Here is a 21,596-nt window from a genome sequence, read left to right as displayed (position 1 = left end):
GGACCTTCTACTTCAAGGTCCTTTCAACCATGCAAATCTAATTTCTCTGAGGCTGACTGCCTGGAGATTGAACGCTTGATTTTATCAAAGCGTGGTTTCTCCGAGTCAGTCATTGATACCTTAATTCAGGCACGAAAGCCTGTCACCAGGAAAATCTATCATATGATATGGCATAAATATCTTTATTGGTGTGAATCCAAGGGCTACTCATGGAGTAAGGTCAGGATTCCCAGGATATTATCTTTTTTCCAAGAAGGATTGGAGAAAGGATTGTCAGCTAGTTCCTTAAAGGGACAGATTTCTGCGCTATCTATTCTTTTGCACAAGCGTCTGGCGGATGTCCCAGACGTTCAGGCATTTTGTCAGGCTTTAGTTAGAATCAAGCCTGTGTTCAAACTTTTATCTTGGAAAGTTCTTTTTTTGGTAGCTATTTCCTCAGCTCGTAGAGTTTCCGAGTTATCTGCCTTACAATGTGATTCTCCTTATCTGATCTTCCATGCAGATAAGGTAGTTTTTACCTAAGGTGGTATCTAATAGAATATCAATCAAGAGATTGTTGTTCCGTCTTTGTGTCCTAATCCTTCTTCAAAGAAGGAACGTCTATTACACAATCTGGACGTGGTTCGTGCTTTAAAGTTTTACTTACAAGCTACTAAAGATTTTCGTCAAACATCTGCTTTGTTTGTAGTCTACTCTGAACAGAGGAGAGGTCAAAAGGCTTCGACAACCTCTCTTTCTTTTTGGCTAAGAAGCATAATCCGCTTAGCCTATGAGACTGCTGGCCAGCAACCTCCAGAAAGGATTACAGCTCATTCTACTAGAGCTGTGGCTTCCACATGGGCCTTTAAAAATTAGGCTTCTGTTGAACAGATTAGCAAAGCGGCGACTTGGTCTTCGCTTCATACTTTTTCAAAATTCTACAAATTTGATACTTTTGCTTCTTCGGAGGCTATTTTTGGGAGAAAGATTTTACAGGCAGTGGTACCTTCAGTTTAAGTACCTGCCTTGTCCCTCCCTTCATCCGTGTACTTTAGCTTTGGTATTGGTATCCCACAAGTAATGGATGATCCGTGGACTGGATACACCTTACAAGAGAAAACATAATTTATGCTTACCTGATAAATTTATTTCTCTTGTGGTGTATCCAGTCCACGGCCCGCCCTGTCATTTTAAGGCAGGTATTTTTTAATTTTAAACTACAGTCACCACTGCACCCTATGGTTTCTCCTTTCTCTGTTTGTTTTCGGTCGAATGACTGGATATGGCAGTTAGGGGAAGAGCTATATAGACAGCTCTGCTGTGGGTGTCCTCTTGCAACTTCCTGTTGGGAATGAGAATATCCCACAAGTAATGGATGATCCGTGGACTGGATACACCACAAGAGAAATAAATTTATCAGGAAAGCATAAATTATGTTTTTATATGGTGAGGAGGCTTTAGTTCCTCCCTCTAAATTATGTTCCATATGCCTTGATAATGTGATAATATCAAACATGTTTAATACCACGGAGCCGTCCACCTCTGAGGAGTTGTCGTCCAGTGAGCTTCGCACGCTACATTCTTATATCTCTACACATGCAGTTTTCCCGTAGCATTGTTGATCCTCCATCTGGAAGGGCCTTTTTTCACCAGACGTGACTGTGCAGTTCAGACAGCGGTGTCTGCGGCCTTTAATGCTTAACTCTCCCTGCTAAGCGCAAGCGAAAGGTTACATATTGCACTCCTTCCCAGAGTATATCAGATAAATTATTGTATTTAACTGAGGGTTAGCCGATGATGAAGTTCTTTCTGAGACTTCAGAGTATGAACATTCTGGGTCGGAGTCTGCTGCCTCAGGCTGCGGAGGAACCAGACTTTAGTTTAGGAATTTGCGCTTTCTTCTAAAGGAAGTTTTTGGCGAATTCAGAGGTCCCAGAAGCCAAATTGCTTGATGAAACTTTAATTCCTAAATTGGATTGAGTTTGAGGACAGGGTGGTTCCTTATCCTTCCCTGCTCCTGTTAGATGGTGAACATTATTATGAATGAATGGGATAGGATTGGATTCCTTTTCCCCCTCTTCTCCCTTTAACAAATTGCCCCCGGTCCTGGACTCTAAATGGAGTTGTGAGGTTCAGTCCCTAAATGTGATGGCGTTATCTTCACCCTTGCTAAACGTACTACTATCCTGCTTGAGGCTAGTTCTTTGTTTGAAGAGCCCATGGATAAAAGATGTAAACTCTCTCTTAAGAAGGATGTTTCAACATACAGGATATTTGTTTCAACCGGCCGCGGCTGTTGCCGCAGTTACTGGAGAAACTACCTTCAGGGGTGACTCCTTATAGGATTGATCGTGGTGGAGGGTCCCCTTGACGTTACTCAGAAAAGATTTACAGCCTTGAGGGTTGTTAATTTTTTTATCTTTGCTGCTATTAGGCAGTTTATTCACTTGAATACTATGGCTTCAGCTCTTTCTGTTCAGGTCCGTCGGGATCTGGCTGAAGTCATGGTCTGCAGATATGACTAATAAGTCTAAACTTCTTCCCTCTCTTTAAGGGTATGATTTTGTCTGGTCCAGGCCTGGACTCAATTATCTCCACGGTCTCAGGGGGCGAGGGTGCCCTCCTACCGCAAGAGTATATGAAATAATCTAACGGACAGCTTTTGTTCTTTTCGTTCTGATAAGCGCCATGTCAGCAGTCCTCCGCTAAGCCGAGCAAACCAAGAGCTCTTGGAAGCCGGCTCAGTCCTGGAATAAATCCAAGCAGAGCAAGAAGCCCACCGAGTCAGCGTCGGCATGAATGGGCGGTCCCCGGTCCTCTTCTGGATCATGTAGGGGGCAGTATGACCCTCTTTTCAGTCGCTTTGTTCAGGGACGTGCAGGATCCATGGGTCCTGGAGGTCATAGCTCAGGGTTACAAGATAGATTTTAAGTCTCAGCCACCCAAAGGCAGTTTCCTCCGGTCTTCCTGACCATAAGGAGGGAAGCCTTTCTGGGGTGTGTACGGGATCTGTCCTCTAGGAGTTATTGTCCCGGTGCCTATCGCAGTGAGAGGTTTGGGATTCTATTCAAACCTTTCGTGGTCCCTAAGAAGGAAGGAACTCTCCGTCCGATTCTGGACCTAAAGTGCTTAAGCAGGTTTTGAAAGAGACAATAAGGTCCATTCTTCCCCTCGTTTGAGAGGGGTAGTTCATGACCTCGATAGATCTGAAGGATGCTCCCTTCACGTACATCCTTAAGGACCACTTCCAGTTCCTAAGATTTGCGTTCCTGGACCAGCACTTCCAGTTTATTGCCCTTCTGTTTGGTCTAGCTAAATTTTTTGAAGAGTGGACCATTCGGAATATCTCCTCTGTCTTCGTCAATCCCATGGATGGCAGATAATCTAGAGAGAGTTCTCTTGTATCAAGTACCAGGGTAGAATTCTCAGGTACTATAATAGTCTCCATAGACATGAGAATATTTCTAACAGACCAGAGATGTTGCAAGCTAGCTTCAACATATCTTGCCCTCCAGATCTCCTTAAGGCCATCTGTGGCTCTGTGTAGTGAGGTGATTGGTCTCATGGTGTCCAGCTTGGACATAATTTTTTTTGCCAGGTTTTACCTCAGACTGTTGCAACTGCGCATGCTGAACTAGTGGAACGGCAAACATTCGGATCTGTCTCAACAGATTTCTCTTGACAACAAATCGGGAGAATCGCTCTCTTGGTGGTTTTGTCCGGATCACTTGTCCTGAGGGACGTCTGTCTCAAGACCATCCTGGGTGATTGTGACTACGGTTGCAAGTCTGTCAGGATGGGGAGCTGTTTTGGGTTGCCAGGAAGACACAGAGCCTCTGGTCTCAGGAGGTGAAGCTCCCTCCTGATCTAATTTTGGATCTTCGGGCAATATACAATGCTCTGAAGGCTTGGCCTCTGCTGGGTTCGTCCCAGTTAATTAGATTCCAATCAAACAATATATCCTCGATGGCTTACATCAACTAGCAGAAGCTCCCTAGTTTTGAGTGAAGTGTCTTGAATTCTGGTGTGGGGGAGACCCGCACTCGTTCGCAGACAATCCTTCCATCCGGGAGAATGGCCTCTTCATCCCGAGTGTTTGCAGAGATTTTCAAGAGGAAATCTTATAACGTCTCAATACCAAGCTACCCAGATAGGGGTCGAGGTGCAGGGATCCTCATGCGGAGCTAACAGATACATTAACGGTGCCTTGGAGGTTCAATCTGATATATCCTTTCCGACCATTTCCACTACTTCCTAGTGTAGTGGCTCGAGTTAAGCAGGTGTCAGTGATACTGACCGCTCCGTCTTGGCCGTGACGGATGTGGTTCACGGATCTAGTGGGTTGTCATCATCTCCTCCGTGGAAGTTACCTTGTCGCAGGGATCTGTCTAGATTCTCTGAGGCTGACTGCGTGGAGATTGAACGCTTAGTCCTAGCCAAGAGAGGGTTTTCTGAGAGCGTTATTTTTACTCTCATTCAAGCTCGTAAGCTGGTTGCTCCTATCACATATCATAAGGTGTGGAGGACCTACTTATTCTGTTCTCCAGGATGAACTGGAGAAGGGCTTTTCTGCAAGTCCCCTGAAGGGACAGTTTTCGGCCCTGTCTGTGTTACTGGTCTGTGTTACTGCACAGGTTTGCAGAGCTTCCAGATGTGCAGCAATTTTTAAGGCTCTGCTGGGATCAGACCTGTGTTTAGATCTAAGGCTCCACCTTGGAGTTTAAATCTTGTCCTTAAGGTTTTGCAACAGACTCAGTTGGAGCCTATGCATGAAGTAGACATTAAATTGTTGTCTTGGAAGGTTCCTTTTCTACTAGCTATTGCTTCTGCACGCAGAGTATCTGTGATTGCTGCCTTGTAATGCGTCCCTCCTTTTCTGGCTTTTCATGCCGATAAGGCTGTTCTACGAACCAAGTTAGGTTTTCTTCCTAAGGTTGTGTCAATTCGCAACATCAATCAAGAGATTGTGGTTCCTTTCTTATGTCCTAATCCTTCTTCGTCGAAGGAACGTTTACAACATATTTCTGGATGTGGTTTGTGCTTGAAGTTCTATCTTCGGGCCACAAAGGAATTTAGACAAACCTCTTTCTTTGTTTGTTTTCTTTCCGGGAAGCGTAGGGGTCGGAGGGCCTCTTCGACTTCCTTATCTTTTTGTCTGGGGAGTGTCATCCGTTTAGCATAGAAACGGCGGGACATAAGCCTCCTCTGAGGATTACGGCTCATTCTGAGGGCAGTGGTATCCTCTTGGGCTTTCAAAAATTAGGCCTCTATGGATCAGATTTGTAAGGCGGCTATCTGGTTCTCCTTACATATTTTATTCCAAAATTTTACAAGTTTGATGTTTTTGCTTCTGATGAAGCAGGCTGTGGTGCCCTCAGATTAGGGTCCGCCTCTCTTTTTTCCCTCCCGTTAGCATTTTGTGTACTCTAGAGCTTGGGTATATGTTTCCCCCAAGTAAGGAATACAGCTGTGGACTCTTATGGAAAACATAAATTATGCTTACCTGATAATTTAATTTCCATCTGTATGGGAAGAGTCCACAGCTCCCACCCGTGTTCTCCGATGGGCGGCCCTAAATTTGAAATGTTTTCTTCTGGCACCTTTTTCACCCGGATATTTCTCCTATTGTTGTTTGTTCCCTTGGCAGAATGACTGGGGTTATGAGAAAGTGGGGGAGGTATTTAAGCCTTTGGCTGGGGTGTCTTTGCCTCCTCCTGGTGGCCAGGTTCAGTATTTCCCAAAAGTAAGGAATGCAGCTGTGGACTCTTCCCATACAGATGGAAATGAAATTCAGGTAAGCATAATTTATGTTTTATTTTCGGATGTTTTTTTTTTTTTTTTTTTTAAAGTGGAGTTTTAGAATAGGCATAACTGTTTCTTTATTTTTGTAATTTGTTTTGTTTTTTTCTGTAATGGTAGGTGTTTTTATTTTCTGTAATAATAGTTTTTTTTAGTAATGTTAGGTTATTTATTTATTTTTTTTCAGGTAAGTTTTTATTTTTAAAAGTACTATTAAATTATATATTATGATAAAGTGCCCGGTTTTTAAAAATCTGATTAAAAACAGGGGCACATTAATTCATCAAAATTTCCATTTCACTTGTGTTGTGAAAATACTTGTAATCTTGACAGCCGCTCCAACTTCCCCCGGTCGTCGCAAGCCTCTTCCTACGTCAGAAATGACGGATTGGTCATCCTCCAATCACGGTTTCCCCCCCGGGGAATCAGTGTCTGATTCAATGCCGTGATTGGAGGAAGCCAGATTCTTCATTTTAGACCCAGGAAGAGGCTTTGCGACGGGCGGAGGAAACGATGCAGCGGCTGTCAAGATTAAAAGGTAAGTATTTTCACAACACAAGTGAAATGTGAATTTTTATGAATTAAAGTGCCCCTGTTTTTAATCAAATTTTTTAAAACCAGGCACTTTATCATCAAAATTGAGATTCGTGTTAGCATATGGGTGTTAGTCCCCCCCCCCCCCCCCCCCCCCACACACACACACGTTTCTCTCTCCATTGAACTCTATTGTAAAGTACGTTAACACGGTCGCTATATTGTGACTTATTTTTGGATACATTATCATTTTGTTTTTTTGCAATTGTTTAAACAGCCCCTCCACTTGCCTTATGTGGAGGAGCCAGTACAGCAACGTCCTGTAAAAGGGGTTAAAAACATAGTAAAAGTCGGCTCTAGAGCAGCAAAGCACTACTGGGAGGTAGCTAAACATATCTGTTGAGCCAGTGAGGCATATATGTGCAGCCACCAATCACCAGCTTGATCCCAATAGTGGATTGCAATATTTTCTTTACTTTGAAATTGAACTATACAATGCTTAAAGGGACACTAAACCCAATTTTTTTCTTTCATGATTCAGATAGAGCATGAAATTTTAAGCAATTTTCTAATTTACTCCTTTTATCAAATTTTCTTAATTCTTTGGCATCTATTTATCAAGCCATCAACTTACTTGCATTCGACGGCACCAATACGCTCACCTAAGATCGCCTAACATCGCTGCCGCAGACCTGAATACGTTCTCCAAAATTACCAAAAAAGCAGCGCACCAAGTACGGTGCGATGAGCAGTGGACTGTTGTTAACTAACAGTCATCGATCTCGCTGCTCTTCAGCTTTTCCCCAGCTTTATTGGTACCCTGTCACTAAACACCCACATTATACTATACTGTTTTACCCCCTATACCACCGCTCCCGGAGCCCACCGCAACTCTAATAAATGTATTAACCCCTAAACCGCTGCTCACGGACCCCGCCGCAACTAAATAAAGTGTTTAACCCCTAAACCGCCGCTCCCGGAGTCCACCGCCACCTACATGATACTTATTAACACCTAATCTGCCCCCCTACACCGCCGTCACCTACCTACATTTATTAACCCCTAATCTGCTGCCCCCAACGTCGCCACCACTATATTACATTTATTAACCCCTAAACCTAAGTCTAACCCTAACACCCCCTAACTTAAATATAATTTAAATAAATCTAAATAAATATTCCTATCATTAAATAAATTATTCCTATTTAAAACAAAATACCTGTAAAATAAACCCTAAGCTAGCTACAATAAAATTAATAGTTACATTGTCGCTAGCTTAGGGTTTATTTTTATTTTACAGGCAAGTTTTTATTTATTTTATTTAGGTACAATAGTTATTAAATAGTTATTAACTATTTAATAACTACCTAGCTAATATAAATACAAATATACCTGTAAAATAAAACCTAACCTAAGTTACAGTTACACCTAACACTACACTATAATTTAATTAATTCCCTAAACTAAATACAATCAAATACAATTAAATAAAATGATCTAAAGTACAAAAAAAATTGGGTTCAGTGTCCCTTTAAAGTGTTTCATGTCCCTTTAATTCTATAAAATTAATTGTTACTAATAAAACTCTCATGTTTATGTAATGTAAATTGGGTTCTCTGCACATTTTTTTCCAGATCCCTGTATGCTGTTTATGAACACAGTGAGATTGTTAAGGATATCCAAGCCTTTCGCTTTTCTATACCAGCTGATGTATTTGCCAACGTATCTATCAATCCTGATAATGCAGGTTTTTGTGTCCCTGCAGGAAACTGTCTTCCATCTGGTCTTCTGAATGTCAGCGCCTGTAAACAAGGTAAACAGGTTATCATGATATTTTAGACAAACAAATGCTTCAAGTATACTTCTTTATGGTGGAATAAAGTACATGACTCTCAAGTGTTTGTTTTTACCAGGATTGTCCTGTTTACATAACTCTCAAGTTTTAACATCTTTGTTATTGGTTTTACAACAAAATTGGAAAAAAGATTTGTAGTGAAAATGAATAAAACAGCTAAAACATTAAATAAGTGTCCCGTTTTTATCAGGATTGTCCTGTTTAATTAATAAGTGTCACAGACAGGCTATTCTTTGGCACAATCTCCTCCATTCTTTTGCTAGGCTGTCAGCTGCCCAATCACAAACATGCAAAGCAGAGTCTGTTGTCCTTATCAGCCAGTGAGACTAGGTAGTCAGTGCAAGAATTAGTAGTCCGTACACCAGAAATATTTTCAACATGCCGCAATGCTGCTCTTTTATATGCATGATAGAAAATGTTTGAGTACAATGTCCCTTTAAGCATACTTCCTGGCAAGCAGTGATTGGCTAGCTGTCTCTCCAATCCCTCCAAAGCTACCGGTCCTGCACAGTGCCACAAATCAGTCACACTGCTGTATTCTCCACATCACTATGTCCTCCAGTCTTAAATCGTTTATTTATAAAACTGAACAACCAGCTCCAACATAGTGACATTCCCTTGGCCCAGGGGTCAGCAACCTTCGGCTCCCAGATGTTTTGTAACTACATTTCCCATGATGCTCAGATAGCCTAAAGAGTGTCTCAGCATCGTGGGAAATGTAGTTCCAAAACATCTGGGAGCCGAAGGTTGCTGACCCCTGGGGCCCTAGGCCAATACAATCCTGTTCAGAGCAGGTATAACCAATGTGAATTTACATGTGATTAGACACATTCTAATAGTATGCCTTATATTTCTTAGATTATTCAATACTATTAGAATATTTAGGAAGCCACTGATTTATTCATACACTATTATTGATTTATTTTCATTGTTTTACAGGTGCACCTATTATTCTGTCTTCTCCTCACTTTTACCAAGCTGATGAATCAATTGTTAAAAGCATAGTAGGCATGAATCCAAAGAAAGAAGATCACGAAACGTTCCTGGATATCAGTCCGGTAAGATGATCAATAATTGTTGGAAATGGTTGTTTACATGTGTTTACAAGTGTAACCAATGGGAACTTAATTGTCTTTTTAAGCATAGTTATTTTCTGGCAAAAAAAGTATCTCAATGAAACTCGATAAAAACAAATGCTTGTTAATGGTATCAGCCAAATGCACAGGATATTTGAAACATTCTACTTTCGTTGATGTCACTGATGATATTGCTTTATAACATTAATCATACAGCATACAAAATATGACATCACTGATTATATGCCATACAATAAACAACATCACTGATCATTTGCCATACAATATACATCATCACTGATCATATGCCATACAATATACATCATCACTGATTATATGCCATACAATATATGTCATCACTGATTATATGTCATACAATATACGTCATCACTGATTATATGTCATACAATATACATCATCACTGATTATATGCCATACAATATATGTCATCACTGATTATATGCCATACAATATACGTCATCACTGATCATATGCCATACAATATACATCATCACTGATCATATGCCATACAATATACATCATCACTGATTATATGTCATACAATATACGTCATCACTGATTATATGTCATACAATATACGTCATCACTGATTATATGTCATACAATATACGTCATCACTGATTATATGCCATACAATATACGTCATCACTGATTATATGTCATACAATATACGTCATCACTGCTTATATGCCATACAATATACTTTAGAGATCATATGGCTTACAATATATGTCATCATGGATCATATGTCATACAGTGTAAGAGCTCACATTTAACCCTTTGAATCATATCATTGATATAATATATATAACATGAACATTATTTGATTTCAAGTGCTGTAGTTCAGGAAGTAGGTTGGTGCGATGTTCTTGTTTGATCAAAGCTACTGGTTAGACTTAATAACATTACAGTGACCTCTGCATGACATTTCTATTTAACTTCATGGGTGGCATTGTCTGTAATAGTACATAGAGTTTGCATCTGTATATTAATAGTGATAATTTTTTTGTAAGATGAGGAGATTCCATAGGTTTCCATAACACTTAATTTCTTTCATGTAATTGGCAAGAGTCCATGAGCTAGTGACATATGGGATATACAATCCTACCAGGAGGGGCAAAGTTTCCCAAACCTCAAAATGCCTATAAATACACCACTCACCACACCCACAATACTGTTTTACAAACTTTGCCTCCTATGGAGGTGGTGAAGTAAGTTATTGCTAAGATTTCTACGTTGATATGCGCTTCTTAGCATTGTTGAAGCCCGATTCCTCTCAGAGTACAGCGAATGTCAGAGGGACGTGAAAGGAGTATCACTTATTTGAATACGATGATTTCCCTAACGGGGGTCTATTTCATAGGTTCTCTGTTATCGGTCGTAGAGATTCATCTCCTACCTCCCTTTTCAGATCGACGATATACTCTCAATTTACCATTACCTCTACTAATAACTGTTTTAGTACTGGTTTGGCTATCTGCTATATGTGGATGGGTGTCTTTTGGTAAGTATGTTTTCATTACTTAAGACACTCTCAGCTATGGTTTGGCACTTTATGCATTTATATAAAGTTCTAAATATATTTATTGTACTTATATTTGCCATGAGTCAGGTTAATGTATTTCCTTCTGCAGACTGTCAGTTTCATATTTGGGGAATGTAAACATTTTTAAGAATTTTTTTTCTTACCTGGGGTTTAGTCTTTTTTCAATTGACTACTTTTTGCAATTGCGGGTATTAGGCCCGCGGTTGCGTCAAATGCTAAACTTTATTGCGTAATTTTTGGCGCGAAAAAATATGTTTATGACGCTACTTCGTCATTTCCGGCGTCATACGTGATGCCGAGACCTTTCACACGGCGGAGTCATTAGTGACGCAAGTGTGTCATTTCCGGTATTTTTGGCGCCAAAAAAGGAGTTTACGTTACGTTGTGCGTCATACTTGGCGCCAAACTTTTCATTATTTCAATACCCCTTGTATGTTTGCCTCTTGCTTTTTACTATCAGAGGCCTATGATATTGCATTTTTTCCCATTCCTGAAACTGTCATTTAAGGAAATAGATAATTTTGCTTTATATGTTGTTTTTTCTCTTACATTGTGCAAGATGTCCCAATCTGATCCTGCCTCAGAAGTTTCTGCTGAACATTGCTGCCTGACATCGGTTCTACCAAAGCTAAGTGCATTTGTTGTAAAATTGTAGAAATTATTCCACCGAATGTCATTTGTAATAGTTGTCATAATAAACTTTTACATGCAGATAGTGTTTCCATCAGTAATAGTACATTGCCAGTTGCAGTTCCTTCAACTTCTAATGTGCATGATATACCTGTAAATTTTAAAGAATTTGTTTCTGATTCTATTATGAAGGCTTTGTCTGCATTTCCACCTCCTAATAAACGAAAAAGGTCTTTTAAAACTTCTCATTTAGCTGATGAAATTTCAACTGACCAACAACATAATAATTTATCCTCTTCTGATGAGGATCTATCTGATTCAGAAGATCCTTCCTCAGACATTGACACTGACAAATCTACTTATTTATTTAAAATTGAGTATATGCGTTCTTTATTAAAAGAAGTGTTAATTACTTTGGATATTGAGGTAAACAGTCCTATTGACGTTCAGTCTAATAAACGTTTAAATGCTGTTTTTAAACCTCCTGTGGTTTCTCCAGGGGTTTTTCCCATTCCTGAGGCTATTTCTGATATGATTTCTAGGGAATGGAATAAGCCAGGTACTTCTTTTATTCCTTCTTCAAGGTTTAAAAAATTGTATCCTTTACCAGAAAAATCTATAGAGTTTTGGGAAAAAATCCCCAAAGTTTATGGGGCTATTTCTACCCTTTCTAAACGTACCACTATTCCTATGGAAGATAGCACTTCCTTTAAGGATCCTTTAGATAGGAAGCTTGAATCTTATCTAAGGAAGGCCTATTTATATTCAGGTCATCTTCTCAGACCTGCTATTTCTTTGGCTGATGTTGCGACTGCATCAACTTTCTGGTTGGAAAATTTAGCGCAACATGAATTGGATTCTGACATATCTAGCGTTATTCGCTTACTGCAACATGCTAATCATTTTATTTGTGATGCCATTTTTGATATTATCAAAATTGATGTTAGATCCATGTCTTTAGCTATATTAGCTAGAAGAGCTTTGTGGCTTAAGTCTTGGAATGCTGATATGACATCTAAATCTAGATCACTATCTTTTTCTTTCCAAGGTAATAATTTATTTGGTTCTCAGTTGGATTCCATTATTTCAACTATCACTGGGGGAAAAGGAGTTTTTTTGCCTCAGGATAAAAAACCTAAGGGTAAATCTAGGGCTTCTAACCGTTTTTGTTCCTTTCGTCAGAATAAGGAACAAAAACTCGATCCTCCCCGCAAGGAATCTGCTTCCAATTGGAAGCCTTCCTCAAATTGGAATAAATCCAAGCCATTTAATAAACCAAAGTCAGCCCCTATTTCCGCATGAAGGTGTGGCCCTCATTCCAGCTCAGCTGGTAGGGGGCAGATTAAGGTTTTTCAAGGATTTTTGGATAAAATCTGTCCAAAATCATTGGATTCAGAGCATTGTCTCTCAAGGGTATCGAATAGGATTCAGAGTAAGACCTCCTGTGTGAAGATTTTTTCTCTCACGCATCCCTGTGAATCTAGTAAAAGCTCAGGCTTTTCTGAAGTGTGTTTCAGACCTGGAGTCTTCAGGGGTAATCATGCTAGTTCCTCCTCAGGAACAAGGTTTGGGGTTTTATTCAAACCTATTCATTGTCCCAAAGAAAGAAAATGTATTCAGACCAGTTCTGGATCTAAAAATTTTGAATTGTTATGTAAGAGTACCAACTTTCAAGATGGTGACTATAAGGACTATTCTGCCTTTTGTTCAGCGAGGACATTATATGTCCACAATAGACTTGCAGGATGCATACCTTCATATTCCGATTCATCCAGAACACTTTCAGTTTCTGAGATTCTCTTTTCTAGACAGGCATTACCAATTTGTTGCTCTTCTATTTGGCCTAGCAACAGCTCCAAGAATCTTTTCAAAGGTTCTGGGTGCCCTACTATCTGTAATCAGAGAACAGGGTATTGCAGTGTTTCCTTATTTGGACGATATCTTGGTACTAGCTCAGTCTTTACGTACTGCAGAATCTCACACGAGTCAACTAGTGTTGTTTCTTCGGAAACATGGTTGGAGGATCAATTTACCAAAAAGTTTCTTGATTCCTCAGACAAGGGTCACCTTTTTAGGCTTCCAGATAGATTCAGTGTCCATGACTCTGTCTCTAACAGACAAGAGACGTTTAAAATTGGTCGCAGCATGCCTGCACCTTCAGTCTCAGTCATTCCCTTCAGTGGCTATGTGCATGGAAGTTTTAGGTCTCATGACTGCAGCATCGGACGCGATCCCCTTTGCTCGTTTTCACATGAGACCTCTACAGCTTTGTATGCTGAATCAATGGTGCAGGGATTATACAAAGATATCACAATTAATTTCCTTGAATCCCAATGTACGACACTCTCTGACATGGTGGATAGATCACCATCGTTTGGTTCAAGGGGCTTCTTTTGTTCGGCCAACCTGGACTGTGATCTCAACAGATGCGAGTCTTTCAGGTTGGGGAGCTGTTTGGGGATCTCTGACAGCACAAGGGGTTTGGAAATCTCAAGAGGCGAGATTACCAATAAATATTTTAGAACTCCTTGCTATTCTCAGGGCTCTTCAGTTCTGGCCTCTGCTAAAGAGAGAATCGTTCATTTGTTTTCAGACAGACAATATCACAACTGTGACTTATGTCAATCATCAGGGTGGGACTCACAGTCCCCAAGCTATGAAAGAAGTATCTCGGATACTTGCTTGGAGCGGAATCCAGCTCCTGTCTAATCTCTGTGGTGCATATCCCAGGTGTAGACAATTGGGAGGCGGATTATCTCAGCCGCCAGACTTTACATCCAGGGGAGTGGTCTCTCCATCCAGATGTGTTTTCTCAGATTGTTCAGATGTGGGGTCTTCCAGAGATAGATCTCATGGCCTCTCATCTAAACAAGAAACTTCCCAGATATCTATCCAGGTCCAGGGATGTTCTGGCGGAAGCAGTGGATGCGTTGACACTTCCTTGGTGTTATCATCCTGCTTACATCTTCCCGCCTCTAGTTCTTCTTCCAAGAGTGATCTCCAAAATCATCATGGAACAGTCTTTTGTGTTGCTGGTGGCTCCAGCATGGCCACACAGGTTTTGGTATGCAGATCTGGTTCGGATGTCCAGTTGCCCGCCTTGGCCACTTCCGTTACGGCCGGACCTACTATCTCAAGGTCCATTTTTCCATCAGGATCTCAAATCATTAAATTTGAAGGTATGGAGATTGAACGCTTAGTTCTAAGTCATAGTGGTTTCTCTGACTCCGTGATTAATACTATGTTGCAAGCTCGTAAATCTGTTTCTAGAAAGATTTATTATAGAGTTTGGAAGACTTACATTTCATGGTGTTCTCATAAATTCTCCTGGCATTCTTTTAGAATTCCTAGAATTTTACAGTTTCTTCAGGATGGTTTGGATAAGGGTTTGTCTGCAAGTTCCTTGAAAGGACAAATCTCTGCTCTTTCTGTTTTATTTTACAAAAGATTGCTATACTTCCTGATATTCACTGTTTTGTACAGGCTTTAATTCGTATTAAGCCTGTCATTAAGTCAATTTCTCCTTCTTGGAGTCTTCATTTGGTTCTGAAGGCTTTACAGGCTCCTCCATTTGAACCTATGCATTCTTTGGACATTAAACTACTTTCTTGGAAAGTGTTGTTCCTGTTGGCTATCTCTTCTGCTAGAAGAGTTTCTGAGCTATCTGCTCTTTCTTGTGAGTCTCCTTTTCTGATTTTTCATCAGGATAAGGCAGTTTTGCGGACTTCTTTTAAATTTTTACCTAAAGTTGTGAATTCTAACAACATTAGTAGAGAAATTGTTGTTCCTTCCTTATGTCCTAATCCTAAGAATTCTTTGGAGAGATCCTTACATTCTTTGGCTGTGGTAAGAGCTTTGAAATATTATGTGGAAGCTACTAAAAATTTCAGGAAGACTTCCAGTCTATTTGTTTTATTTTCTGGTCCTAGGAAAGGTCAGAAGGCTTCTGCTATTTCCTTGGCTTCTTGGTTGAAACTTTTGATTCATCAAGCTTATTTGGAGTCGGGTCAGACCCCGCCTCAGAGAATTACAGCTCATTCTACTAGATCAGTCTCCACTTCATGGGCTTTTAAGAATGAAGCTTCAGTTGATCAGATTTGCAAAGCGGCAACTTGGTCCTCTTTGCATACATTTACTTTTTGATGTATTTGCTTCTTCGGAAGCAGTTTTTGGTAGAAAAGTTCTTCAGGCAGCTGTTTCAGTTTGATTATTCTGCTTTTGATTTAAGTTTTTTCTTTCAAAATGAAAATAAACTTATTTTTTTGGGTTGTGGATTAATTTTTTCAGCGGAATATGGCTGTTGGGGGTTCTCAGCCTTTACATGTTGTGCTTTACCTACTGTATGTGTTTAACACACAAATAACACACAAATATCCTCACAGAACAAAAAAGCTACACTGACTTTTTAAGAAAATCACTATTTCTTCTATAAGATACGACGAGTCCACGGATTCATCCTTTACTTGTGGGATATTATCCTCCTGCTAACAGGAAGTGGCAAAGAGCACCACAGCATAGCTGTCTATATAGCTCCTCCCTTGACTCCACCCCCAGTCATTCTTTTTGCCTACTCTAAGTAATAGGAAGGGTAAAGTGAAAGAGGTGATAAAATGTTAGTTTTTATTTTCTTCAAGCAAGACTTTTTTATTTTAAATGGTACCGGTGAGTGCTATTTTTTGGATGAAGACTTCTGCCTGGAGACTGATGATCTTAGCAGTTGTTACCAAGATCCAGAGTAGTTCCCACAGAATGGCTGAGGAGTACTTAAGAAACTTCAGTGTGAGGAACGGTTTTCATGCTACAAGCATTGAGGTATGTTCAGTCATTTTTTTCTGGAGAGACTGTGTTATTTCAGAATTGGCTGACAGTATCCCCATGAGGGAAAGGGTAAGCAGTAATCCCAATGCATAAGAGAGGGGTATTACTGGACCTGTATATTGGGCTATAAAAAAATGGTTGACACTAATGATATGATGTTTGTGGGCAAACGTTTATATGTTGGGAGTGAAAGATAACGTTTTTTATGGCAAACGTTTTTTTACTTTATTTTATAAATGGAGGGTACACATGGCTTCACTAAATGGGTATATGAACCCACATGGCTAGGTTTTAGACCGCTCTGGTGCGGTTATTTTAGGCTGTGAGACATTGAGTGAGATGGGCGGGGCCTATTTTCACGCCTCAGTTGAGCAGTTGTTTTACACCAGACAAGCAGCAAGCTCCAACTCTGGTGGGCCTTTCAGAGACAGTTTGGGCCTAATCAAAGGGTTAATCCGATTTTGCAGACCCCTGAGGGCAGGTAGGCGCCACAGCAGGGCTGTGGCGAGGTGCAGGGGGTGTTTTTGTTTGAATTTAACGTTTTTTAGCACAACGTTTTTTGGTCTTAAGGGTTAAGTATTCCTTTCCTTGTGGGGCAAACTTAGCTGACAAGTTGGGATGCATTTATCATAAAATTGTGATAATTTTATCGTTTTAAAGCAGTTTTGGAAAAATTGTATGCTTTTTTTCTCTTAAAGGCGCAGTACCGTTTTTTCAGATTGTTATTTTTTTTCACAAAATAAAGTGTTTTCAAGTCTGTTTGTAGTTATTACTAGCCTGTTTTAACATGTCTGACATTGAGAAAAGCCAATGTTCCATGTGTTTAGAAGCCATTGTGGAACCCCCACTTAAAATGTGTCCCTCATGTACTGAAAGGGCCTTACATTGCAAAGAACATATTTTAGCTGATAAAAGTATGTCTCAGGATGATTCTCAGTCAGAAGAGAATCAGTTTATGCCATCTACTTCTCCCCAAGTGTCACAACCTTTAACGCCTGCCCAAGCGACGCCAAGCTTTATTGGCCATCTCCGAAGTACCCTCACAGTGTTCTGATTTGGGGGTGGGGGAATTGCTGTCTGAGGGAGAGCTTTCTGATTCAGAAAAGATGTTCCCTCAAACAGACTCAGATATGACGGCCTTTAAGTTTAAGCTTGAATACCTCCGCTTGTTACTCAGGGAGGTTTTAGCGACTCTGGATGATTTTGACCCTATTGTAATACCACCAGAGAAATTGTGTAAAATGGATAGATATCTAGAGGTCCCTACTTACACTAATGTTTTTCCAGTCCCTAAGAGGATTTCGGACATTGTTACTAAGGAATGGGATAGACCAGGCATTCCGTTCTCTCCCCCTCCTACTTTTAAGAAAATGTTTCCCATATCTGACACCATTCGGGATTCGTGGCAGACGGTCCCTAAGGTGGAGGGAGCTATTTCTACCCTGGCTAAGCGTACAACTATACCTATATAGGACAGTTGTGCTTTCAAAGATCCTATGGATAAAAAATTAGAGGGTCTTCTAAAGAAATTGTTTATTCATCAGGGTTTTCTTCTACAACCTATAGCGTGCATTGTTCCTGTAACTACTGCAGCTGCTTTTTGGTTTGAGGCTCTAGAGGAGTCTCTTAAGGTTGAGACCCTATTAGATGATATTTTGGATAGAATTAAGGCTCTCAAGCTAGCTAATTCTTTTATTACAGATGCCGCTTTTCAAATGGCTAAATTAGCGGCAAAGAATGCAGGTTTTGCCATTTTAGCGCGTAGAGCGTTATGGCTTAAGTCCTGGTCTGCTGATGTGTCATCAAAATCTAAGCTGTTAGCTATTCCATTCAAAGGTAAGACCCTATTCGGGCCTAAACTTAAGGAGATCATTTCCGACATTACTGGAGGTAAAGGCCATGCCCTTCCTCAGGACAAGACAAATAAAATGAGGGCCAAACAAAATAATTTTCGTTCCTTTCGAAACTTTAAAGGTGGACCCTCTACTTCCTCCTCTGCCACAAAGCAGGAGGGGAATTTTGCTCAATCCAAGTCAGTCTGGAGACCTAACCAGACCTGGAATAAAGGTAAACAGGCCAAAAAGCCCACTGCTGCTACCAAGACAGCATGAAGGGGCAGCCCCCGATCCGGGACCGGATCTAGTAGGGGGCAGACTTTCTCTCTTCACTCAGGCTTGGGCAAGAGACGTTCAGGATTCCTGGGCATTAGAAATCGTGACCCAGGGGTATCGTCTAGAATTCAAAGATTCTCTCCCAAGGGGGAGATTTCATCTTTCACGTTTGTCTGTAAACCAGACAAAAAGAGAGGCGTTCTTACGCTGTGTAGAAGACCTATATACCATGGGTGTAATCTGCCCAGTTCCAAAAGTAGAACAGGAGCAGGGATTTTACTCCAATCTGTTCGTGGTTCCCAAAAAAGAGGGAACCTTCAGACCGATTTTAGATCTCAAAACTCTAAACAAATTTCTCAGAGTTCCATCCTTCAAGATGGAGACCATTCGGACAATTTTACCAATGATCCAGGAGGGTCAATATATGACCACCGTGGATTTGAAGGATGCATATCTTCACATTCCTATCCACAAAGATCATCACCAGTTGCTCAGGTTTGCTTTCCTGGACAAACATTACCAGTTTGTGGCCCTTCCTTTCGGGTTGGCCACAGCTCCCAGAATTTTCACAAAAGTGCTAGGGTCCCTTCTGGTGGTTCTAAGGCCGTGGGGCATAGCAGTGGCGCCCTATCTGGACGATATTTTGATTCAGGTGTCAACTTACCATCTAGCCAAATCTCACACGGACATTGTGTTGGCTTTTTTAAGATCTCACGGGTGGAAAGTGAACATAAAAAAGAGTTAACTTGTTCCTCTAACAAGAATTCCATTCCTAGGAACTCTGATAGACTCGGTAGACATGAAAATTTTTCTGACGGAGGTCAGAAAATCAAAGATCTTAACCACTTGCCGAGCACTTCATTCCATTCCTCGGCCATCAGTGGCTCAGTGTATGGAGGTAATTGGACTAATGGTAGCGGCAATGGACATAGTTCCGTTTGCTCGCTTGCATCTCAGACCCCTGCAACTGTGCATGCTCAGACAGTGGAATGGGGATTATGCAAATTTATCTCCTCAGATAAATCTGGATCAAGAGATCAGAGACTCTCTTCTTTTGTGGTTGTCACAGGATCATCTGTCCCAGGGAATGTGTTTCCGCAGGCCAGCATGGGTCATAGTGACGACGGACGCCAGCCTCCTGGGCTGGGGTGCAGTCTGGAATTCCCTGAAGGCTCAGGGTGTGTAGACTCAGGAGGAGGCCCTACTTCCAATAAATATTCTAGAACTGAAAGCGATATTCAACGAGCTTCAGGCGTGGCCTCAGCTGGCTTCGGCCAAATTCATAAGATTCCAGTCGGACAATATCACGACTGTAGCATATATGAATCATCAAGGGGGAACAAAGAGTTCTCTAGCGATGATAGAGGTTTCCAAAATTATTCGATGGGCAGAGACTCACTCTTGCCATCTATCAGCAATCTATATCCCAGGAGTGGAGAACTGGGAAGCGGATTTTCTAAATCGTCAGACTTTTCATCCGGGGGAGTGGGAGCTCCATCCGGAGGTGTTTGCACAATTGATTCATCAATGGGGCACACCAGAATCCGATCTGATGGCATCTCGTCAGAATGCCAAACTTCCTTGTTACGGGTCCAAATCAAGGGATCCTCAAGCAGTACTGATAGATGCTCTAGCAGTACCGTGGTCGTTCAACCTGACTTATGTGTTTCCTCCTTTTCCTCTCCTTCCTCGTCTGATTGCCAGAATCAAACAGGAGAGGGCTTCGGTAATCTTGATAGCGCCTGCGTGGCCACGCAGGACTTGGTATGCAGATCTTGTGGAAATGTCATCTCTGCCACCGTGGAAACTGCCACTGAGACAGGACCTTCTCATTCAGGGTCCGTTCCAACATCCATATCTAGTTTCTCTGCGGCTGACTGCCTGGAGATTGAACGCTTGATTTTATCTAAGCGGGGATTCTCTGAGTCGGTCATACCTTGATTCAGGCTCGAAAGCCTGTAACTAGGAAAATTTATCATAAGATATGGTGTAAATATCTTTATTGGTGCGAATCCAAAGGCTACTCATGGAGTAAGATCAGGATTCCTAGGATTTTGTCCTTTCTCCAAGAAGGATTGGAGAAGGGGTTATAAGCTAGTTCCTTAAAGGGACAGATTTCTGCTTTGTCAATCTTACTACACAATCAGCTGGCAGATGTCCCAGACGTTCAGTCGTTTTGTCAGGCTTGGATTAGAATTAAGCCTGTGTTTAAACCTGTTGCTCCGCCATGGAGTTTGAATTTAGTTTTAAATATTCTTCAATGGGTTTCTTTTGAACCCATGCATTCCATAGATATTAAACTTCTATCTTGGAAAGTTCTGTTTTTAGTAGCTATCTCTTCTGCTCGAAGAGTTTCTGAGCTATCTGCGTTACAATGCGACTCGCCTTATCTTATATTCCATTCTGATAAGGTGGTTTTGCATACTAAACCTGGATTCCTTCCTAAGGTTGTTTCAAATAAAAATATTACTCAGGAAATTGTTGTTCCTTCTCTGTGTCCTAACCCTTCTTCTAAGAAGGAGCGTCTGTTACATAATTTGGACGTGGTTCGTGCCTTGAAGCTTTACTTGCAAGCGACCAAGGATTTCCGTCAAACATCTTCTCTGTTGTCTGTTCTGGAAAACGTAGAGGTCAAAAGGCTACGGTTACCTATCTTTCTTTTTGGCTGAAAAGCATCATCCGTTTGGCATACGAGACTGCTGGACAGCAGCCTCCTGAAAGAATTACAGCTCATTCCACTAGAGCGGTGGCTTCCACATGGGCTTTTAAAAACGATGCTTCTGTTGAACAGATTTGTAAGGCTGCGACTTGGTCTTCCCTTCATACCTTTTACAAATTTTACAAATTTGATACTTTTGCTTCTTCGGAGGCTATTTTTGGGAGAAAAGTTCTTCAAGCAGTGGTGCCTTCTGTTTAGGTATCTGTCTTGTCCCTCCCGTTCATCCGTGTCCTGTAGCTTTGGTATTGTATCCCACAAGTAAAGGATGAATCCGTGGACTCGTCGTATCTTATAGAAGAAAAGGAAATTTATGCTTACCTGATAAATTGATTTCTTCTATGATACGACGAGTCCACGGCCCGCCCTGTCTATTTAAAACAGATTATATTTTTTGGCTTAAAACTTCAGTCACCTTTGTACCTTTTAGTTTCTCCTTTTTCTTCCTATACCTTCGGTCGAATGACTGGGGGGTGGTGTCAAGGGATTAGCTATATAGACAGCTCTGCTG

The 21,596-nt window shown here is 41.0% G+C and overlaps 1 protein-coding gene across 1 annotated transcript in view; it reads left to right on the top strand.

The window, feature by feature from the left end:
• SCARB2 (scavenger receptor class B member 2) overlaps positions 1–21,596 on the top strand; it is a 365,930-nt gene that overhangs the window by 293,328 nt on the left and 51,006 nt on the right. The window contains exons 7-8 of the mRNA XM_053703403.1: positions 7,947–8,125; positions 9,107–9,225. Of these exons, the coding sequence (XP_053559378.1) occupies positions 7,947–8,125; positions 9,107–9,225 (298 nt within the window). The remainder of the gene's footprint in view (positions 1–7,946; positions 8,126–9,106; positions 9,226–21,596) is intronic.

Source organism: Bombina bombina, chromosome 2 (genome assembly GCF_027579735.1).
Source record: "Bombina bombina isolate aBomBom1 chromosome 2, aBomBom1.pri, whole genome shotgun sequence".
In the NCBI taxonomy this organism is placed as follows: Eukaryota; Metazoa; Chordata; class Amphibia; order Anura; family Bombinatoridae; genus Bombina; species Bombina bombina.
This window is presented reverse-complemented; position numbering and strand designations above follow the sequence as displayed.